This window comes from Penaeus monodon, chromosome 40, assembly GCF_015228065.2.
Source record: "Penaeus monodon isolate SGIC_2016 chromosome 40, NSTDA_Pmon_1, whole genome shotgun sequence".
In the NCBI taxonomy this organism is placed as follows: Eukaryota; Metazoa; Arthropoda; class Malacostraca; order Decapoda; family Penaeidae; genus Penaeus; species Penaeus monodon.
In genome coordinates this window covers 26,725,713-26,733,212 of record NC_051425.1, presented here as the reverse complement: position 1 = coordinate 26,733,212, position 7,500 = coordinate 26,725,713, and the positions used below count along the sequence as shown (strand labels likewise).

At 46.8% G+C, this 7,500-nt stretch overlaps 2 protein-coding genes across 4 annotated transcripts in view; both read right to left on the bottom strand.

Moving 5' to 3' along the window:
* Positions 1–7,500, bottom strand: part of LOC119598127 (mucin-2-like) — a 111,082-nt gene that overhangs the window by 45,744 nt on the left and 57,838 nt on the right. For 2 of the 3 annotated variants that reach the window (XM_037947755.1, XM_037947756.1), the window contains exon 4: positions 4,252–7,453. The exons of the other annotated variant lie outside the window; for it this stretch is intronic. In XM_037947755.1, the coding sequence (XP_037803683.1) occupies positions 4,288–7,453 (3,166 nt within the window). In that variant the 3' untranslated portion in view covers positions 4,252–4,287. Of the gene's footprint in view, positions 1–4,251; positions 7,454–7,500 lie in introns of those variants that run through there. 3 annotated transcript variants of the gene reach the window in all.
* Positions 2,199–4,260, bottom strand: LOC119598129. The gene is made up of 2 exons (XM_037947758.1): positions 3,663–4,260; positions 2,199–3,530 (listed from the first exon to the last, which is right to left on the bottom strand). The coding sequence occupies exon 2, from the start codon at positions 3,479–3,481 to the stop codon at positions 2,336–2,338; it is 1,146 nt and encodes a 381-aa protein (XP_037803686.1). The 5' UTR covers positions 3,482–3,530; positions 3,663–4,260; the 3' UTR covers positions 2,199–2,335.

Genomic DNA, 7,500 nt, shown 5'->3' with positions numbered 1-7,500 from the left:
TATGCAGTAAACATTCAGTACATCATATGGTTACAGTTCCATTTGTTTATCATTAGTCTTAGCACAACTAGAAGCATTGTATTTTATATCTTTTATTTGTTTTATGGTTCATTCATGACCTTTTTATAATTTTATTATTAGGTTTTATTTAGAGTATGTTTAAAAAGATTTAAAGGGATATATTTAGGCATCAGAAAGTTTACATATAGGATTTCATTTCATGGCGGCTAATAGCAATGCAATATCATGCAGAAATCTGAAAATAAAGTCCTTTTACTATTATACCCGCAGTACTATGAGCCGCCTGTATGAGGATAATGAGAAAATATAGTGCATTCATTTATAGGATGGTTATTCTGTCCTTACCATTACCAGATTTTTTTTTCATACTTTTATTCGAGTGATATTACTTGGTCGATAAGCCTGGCCTCTTGTTCTGTATCATTGTATGTGTAGTTCAGATAGAAACTATTACATTTTATGAGGAATACATTGATATACGATATTCTGTATCAATTTTAATCAGAAAATTTACAAAAGCAAATAAAGTCCTTTTTATATGGCAGCATAGTATGAACCGATGTCAGGAACAGCTCGAGCTCCTGACATCATAGTCAAAGGCAAAGCAAAGTTGTCAGGGTCTAGAGAAAAGTGTCGAAATATGCAACTACAAAAATCTACGATGCTATGGCATCTCTGTCTAGTGTCGTAAAAAGTAACAAGTGATTATCACAAATATTTATAGATCAGTGACTTGGGACAGCATTCGTAACTTGGCGATGGTCGAATGGATGATGGCACTTCACGGAGTCCTGTGACCAGCACAGGGCACCAGGGGACAGGGACTACCCAACCCACCAGGTCAGTGCCAGCAGCAGCCCAGCAGGAATGGGTGGATTACTCGTACCCAGCTAAATCCAGCAGCAGGGAATCAGAGCAAGTAGAAGAGACCAGGCCAGTTATTGTTTGTAGTATGGATTCTTAGCCTCTACTGCTTTTAAAGGAGCCATCGTCCTGAGACGCAAGCATGTGAATGTGGCCACAAGAACTGATGTAATCAGCAACAAGGACAGCATCAGCAGGCTAACAGTGAAGGTGGCAGTTGGCATACATATACTATCAACACTGCTTGCAGACTGGTTTGGTGAGGAAACAGCTTTGAATGTGAGGTCGTTTGCACCAACTACCCGGAAACCTCGGACCATGGCAATTGTATTCCTGGATGGTGGAGGAGGGGGTGGGAGAGCCACATCACGACGTCGTCTGGGTTGGTTTGACAGTTCTGCTAGGACACCTGGGGTGAGACGAGTGCCATATGGAGGACGGCGACGACGAGTGCCAGAGGGCCGGTTCTGCCAAGCATGGAAGGCATGATTTTCCAGATTGGGTGTTGTGTGGGGAACCTGCGTGGTGGGCCGACACTCAGGGCGAGGGTCACGGGGGCCAGAACATGGAGCTGTTGTTACACATCGTGGGTGATTAGGATTTCTTGCGCAACATTGTCGAGAACCTGGGTTACTGATACAAGGATCCTGTGTGGTGGTAGGGGGTCTAGTAGTTGTAATGGACCGCCTAGTGGTGGTGATTGGACGTTTAGTTGTGGTAGTGGTTATCGGACGTCTAGTTGTGGTAGTGGTTATTGGACGTCTAGTTGTGGTGGTGGGGCGCCTAGTAGTGGTAATAGAGCGCCTAGTTGTAGTGATAGGGCGTCTAGTAGTGGTGGTTGTTGTACACTGAGGGGCATTAGGATTCCTTGCACAACACTGGGGTGAGCTGGGATTAAATGCACAAGGATCAAACGGTGTTGTAGGGCGTCTAGTAGTTGTGGTAGTTGTAGTGGTAGTACACTGAGGTAGATTAGGGTTTCTAACACAGCACTGTGGTAGACCAGGGTTCAAATCACAGGGATCTGGTGGTGGTGTGGTGGTGGTAGTGCAGAACACTGAGTTAGGGCGTCTAGCACAGCACTGTGGAGATCTAGGGTTTATATCACAAGGATCAGGACGAGGAGTTGTGGTACTTGGAGTCCTGCACAAAGGTGAATTTGGACGCCTAGCACAACACTGGAATGACCTTGGGTTAACGTCACATGGATCAGGTCGAGGTGTTGTTGACGTTGTAGGACGTTGTGTAGTAGTTGTGCAGAATATGGAATTTGGACGTAGGGCACAGCACTGGGATGACCTTGGATTCAAGGCACAGGGATCTGGTCTTGGAGTTGTAGTAGTTATAATACGACGTGAGGTTGTGGGACGTGTGGTTGTGGGTCGTGTGGTTGTTGTGGTGCACAGAGGAGAATTTGGCCGTATGCTGCAGCACTGTGTTGATCTAGGATTCACAGACAAGGATCAGGCCTTGCAGTGGTTGTAGTGGTTGTAAATATACGTCTGGTTGTGGTGGTAGTGATACACTGGGGATGGTTGGGGTTCCTTGCACAGCAGCTGGGACTTCCAGGGTTGAACAAACAAGGGTCACTCCTAGTTGTGGTGATTGGTCTCCTAGTGGTGGTAGAAGTTATGCACTGAGGTGATGTAGGGTTTCTTGCACAACATGCACGTGATCTTGGATTAATATCACAAGGGTCTCGAGGTGGTGTGGTGGTGCGCTGTGTAGTTGTGCGTCTAGTTGTAGTTGTGGTGCACTGTGGCTGATTAGGGTTTCTAGCACAGCACTGAGGTGATCCGGGATTAATAGCACAAGGATCTGGACGAGGAGTAGTGGTGGTAGTACAGGCTGGATGGCTGGGGTTCTTGGCACAACAGCTTGGTAATCCAGGCCGAGTGACACATATATCAGGAGGTGCACGTGTGGTTGTGGTTGTAGATGAGGAAACAAACCGAGATATCAGGTTCGTTGGGAAGGCAGGATCTTCACACATGTTGGTACACCCACCTTTGCACAATTCAACTTCACAAGATAAGTAAACATCCATTTTATCTGGAAACTTGAAGGCAAAGAGTGAAGCAAAAGCAATAATGTCTGCACCGGTGGTACCAGTCTGCCGTGTGCGGGAAAAGTAACTCATCAATTTGGGCTTCAGGAGGCAGCCACGTTCATCTGATAGTTGGAGGCGGGTTGTTCTTTCATCTTCCAAATCATCTGAATCATAGGCAAAGCAGTTCTTCACAAGCATGTCAAATTCTGAACCACCATCCTTAGAATAAATCACAACAGTAAGCTCATCACCAATCTTAACAATACCATCTACTGTGTTTGAAAAGGGGCCTTTGCCAAGTTGTATATCCATCCAACACATGACATCATCTCCTGAATAACGGACCTCTTTTGCCTGCAGCATATCTACAGCAAAAGGTCGGAAAGTAATAAGTTTTTCCATGCGGGTTGTCCAGTCACAAGTGATCTTGCGGGCGGTATCCCAAACTTCCTGGACAATTTCTTCATTTTGAATCATAATCATATTTTCGAAGCCGGTGCTGCCGTCGTCATCGTTATCAAAGGTCCTGGTGCCGCAACCAACCATGGGAATGACGAACGAGTACGAGGTTCTGCCAGAGTTGGCTCGGACGTAGCTGCATACAGGAAGAAAGTGTCAAGTGTGTCCTTTGCTCCTTTTCTTGTTTATGTCTCAAATTCCTGTTAAATCTAATAACTGAGATTTTATTTCATAAAAATATGATTACTAAAAGACTACAGTAACTTACCTGCTTTACAAGTTCAACATGAAAAGAAAGATTATAAAGAACGTCACCGTATTAGTCGAGCGTCCGTCATGGTCCTCATGAGGGGAGGCGAGAGTTTCACCAACAGTCATACAAACAGACAAATAACGTAATATAATCTTATACAGAATGACTGATATATGAAATATGCATTGTCATTTTAAAAAGGCAATATTAAGATAAAGCAAACAGGACAGGCAAAGAAGAATGTGACAACAAAAAATATATTTCTTATCTTCGGCACACATCTACTATAAGGCGTGACACCAGCATCTACCCCACAGTGTACCTAAACAAAGGGTACTTGCTCAAGGATATACCACCAGGGTATGCTAAAAACCTTGATACGAATTATGATGCAACCATCAACAAGAACCTACTGACAATGTACCTCTAAGTAGACTATGTACTACACTAATTCACACCAATATCTTACATAATATTTGGACTAGTCAAATTCTAAAAATGTTTTGTTTTTCAATCTAGAAATATTGTTTTTCCCTACATGACTGTAGTCTACACAAGACTAAATTAAGTTGCACAGGTAAGATACAATTAAAAAATATAGAAATGGAGGCAGCAGATGCAGGTGGGGTTGTGGGGAAGACTAGTGCCCTAGCCAGGCAGCCATATGTTTTTTGTGGCTGTCTCGCTGCCGAATATACAACACCAGAGCCACTGTAGATGAGAGCAGGAGAAGAAACAAAAGGGAGAGTATGGAAGCTGTAAAAATGGCCACAGGAAGGCATACTGTGCCTAGAGGATCAGAATATACTGGTTCACTAAATGCTTGAGCTGTCTCTTCCTCTGACTGAACCCTGAAAAAAGTTTTCCTAGGTTCTGGCAAGTCGGTGGCAGAAATAACTGATAAAGATCGAGACAACCTAACAGGAACCTTTTCCAAAAGTGGTCGCTTTCCTGGGAGTGGTTCACCAGGAGATCGAATGCTCCGAGATAAAGGAACTTCCTCATCAGCATCTCTGGACAGTCGAGCACCAAACCTTCTGCCCCGCCTTCCATCACCCTTTTGGAAGTGGAAACTGTGGAAGGCATGGAAGCGAGACTCCCCTTCCCATTCCTTTCCTGTAGGTTCTGGCTTAGGCTGAGGGGCTGACGACAACTGTTTACCTCTGTTGGGCTTGCCTCGACTAGAGGGTGTAGTTGGCTTAAGAGCAGGACCTGAAGGTTTTGGCCTTGCAGTAGTGACTGAAGGAGCTTTTACTCTAGAGAAAGAGGTAGTGGTAGTAGGTCGAGGAGTAGTTATTGTTGCAGGGAAGAGCACAGAGTCCCTACGTGGGGGTTCTGGCTGTAGAGTTGTGGGTTGTGGAGTAGGGGTTGGGCGAGGCCTGAAAGTTGGCCTTAGTGAAGGACGGAAAGTAGTAGGCCGGATTGTTGGCCGCCGAGTAGGTTTAGGGGTTGGAAGTGTTGCTGCAGTGGGTAAACTCTTGGAACAACGAGGGTCTGGTGACCCGGCAAAGCAAATTGGTTTAGCTGGGGTAGTACCCTTTTGACATCTAGGGTCAAAGCTTCCAGGGAAGCAGGCAGCTGGTGTGGTAAGCTGTGGACATCTAGGATCTGTAGAGCCTGGAAGACAGCGGAATGGGACAGGGGTGGTAGTGGTGAGCTTAGGACATCCTGGATCTGTAGATCCAGGGAAACATTGTGGTGGAGCTGGAGTTGTGGGTTTAGGACATCTAGGGTCACGGGATCCAGGGAAACACCGAGGTGGTGGTCTAGTTGTAGTAGTTTTAGGGCATCTTGGATCGATAGAACCAGGGAAACACTTTGGTGGAGCTGGGGTAGTAGAGGGTTTAGGACACCTTGGGTCAGTAGATCCAAGGAAACAGCGGGGCGGGGAGGGTGTAGTTGTGGGCCTAGGACATCCTGGAGCAGTGGAACCAGGGAAACAGCGAGGTGGAGCTGGTGTTGTAGGTTTAGGGCATCTCAGATCAACAGAACCAGGGAAACAGAGAGGTGGAGCTGGAATTGTTGTGGGCTTAGGGCAACTTGGATCCACAGAACCAGGGAAACAGCTGGGTGGGGTAGTTGAAGGTTTAGGGCATCCAGGATTTTTAGAACCTGGGAAACAACGGGGTGGGGCTGGTGTTGTTGAGGGACTAGAACATCTTGGGTCAGATGATCCAGGGAGGCAAATGAGAGGAGTGGAGGCTGGACTTGTCACCTGAGGACATCTAGGGTCAGTTGATCCTGGGAGGCAAACTGGAGGTGCAGGGGTAGTGGGCTGAGGACAACTTGGGTCAGTTGAACCAACAAAACATCTTGGTGGGGATGGGGGAATAGTAGGTTTGGGGCATCGAGGGTCTGTTGAGCCAGCAAAGCATCTAGGAGGGGCAAAAGTTGTGGGTTTGGGGCAACGAGGGTCAGTTGAACCAGCAAAACATATGGGTGGAGCAGGAGTAGTGGGCTTTGGGCATCGGGGGTCAGTTGAGCCTGCAAAACATCGTGGAGGAGAAGGGGTGGTGGGCTTTGGGCATCGAGGATCAGTTGAACCAACAAAGCACTGTGGTGGAGCAGGGGTAGTAGGTTTGGGGCATCGAGGATCAGTAGACCCAGCAAAGCATAGTGGGGGAGCAGTGGTAGTTGGTTTAGGGCACCTTGGATCAGTTGAACCAGCAAAACACCGTGGGGGTGAAGGAGACGTGGGCTGTACACATCGAGGATCAGTTGAACCTTGGACACATTGGAATTGTGGAATAGTAGGTGTGGGGAGTTTGAAAGAAGTTGTCAGTGTTTGTTTGGGAGGAGGACTAGAGTTAATTGCTTTACCCCTATTAGGAGAGGGTGTTGTTGGGAAGATACATCTAGGATCTTTGCTTCCAAAGCCACAAAGTTCCTGTTCAGGGGAGGTAAACTGGCAAGCAGGATCAGTGGAACCAGGCCCACAAACAGAAATACTAGGGACAGTGGGTGGTGATGAATAGCACCTTGGATCAGTAGAGCCAGGAAAGCATGAGGGGACAGTAGTAGGACCTGGAGTAGTGATAGGTTCGCCAAATAGTGTGCTGCCAGTGCGAAATGGACCTTCAGTGGTAGTACCAGGGGATGATGGACCTTTAACAAGAGAACCACAAATGCTGTCACAATCTCCCTTGCATATTTCTACATTACACGACATGAATACATCCATAACATCAGGGAACTTGAAAGCCTGTACAAAAGCATAGGTGACAATTATTTCTCCCCTCTCGTCTCGCTGCCGGGTGCTGTAGAAAGGGCTGATTAATTTGTCTTTTAGAACACAGCCTTGCTCGTCTGTCAGCTGGATTCGAGGAGTGTTTACATCGTCATAATTTGGGCCTCCATAAGCATAGCAGTCCTTGACGCTCACATCGTACATGCCTTTGTTGTCACGTGCATACACCATCAGGGAAAGTGTCTCGCCGATCTTAACGATGGAGTCAATGTCTGTTGTCAATGGCCAACGTCCTTGCTTCAAGTCCATCCAGCACTCGATAGGTTGACCTCCCTTGAAGCGGACCTCTTGAGCATCTAACATTCCGACAGCAAAGGGATTGAAGGCCACAGTCTTAACGAGATTGTCAACCCAGTCACACTTGATTGTGCGGGCGACGTCCCATACTTCTTGCACTGTGGGATCATTCTGTACGATGATGGTGTTGGTCATGCGGGTACTGGATTCACGGCTCTTCCCGCTTGGACCGTTGTTGGTGATATCAGATGTAGCTGTGCCACACTCACCACTTGGGATGATCAGTGTGAAACTGGAACGTCCCGAGTTGGCCGCCACATACCTGACACGGACCAGTCACGTCATGTCATGAATGGAAAATAAAGGCCG

Coding starts and splice junctions, on each gene's coding strand:
- LOC119598129 (XM_037947758.1), bottom strand. CDS start 3,481: ATGGTTGGTTGCGGCACCAGGACCTTTGATAACGATGACGACGGCAGC.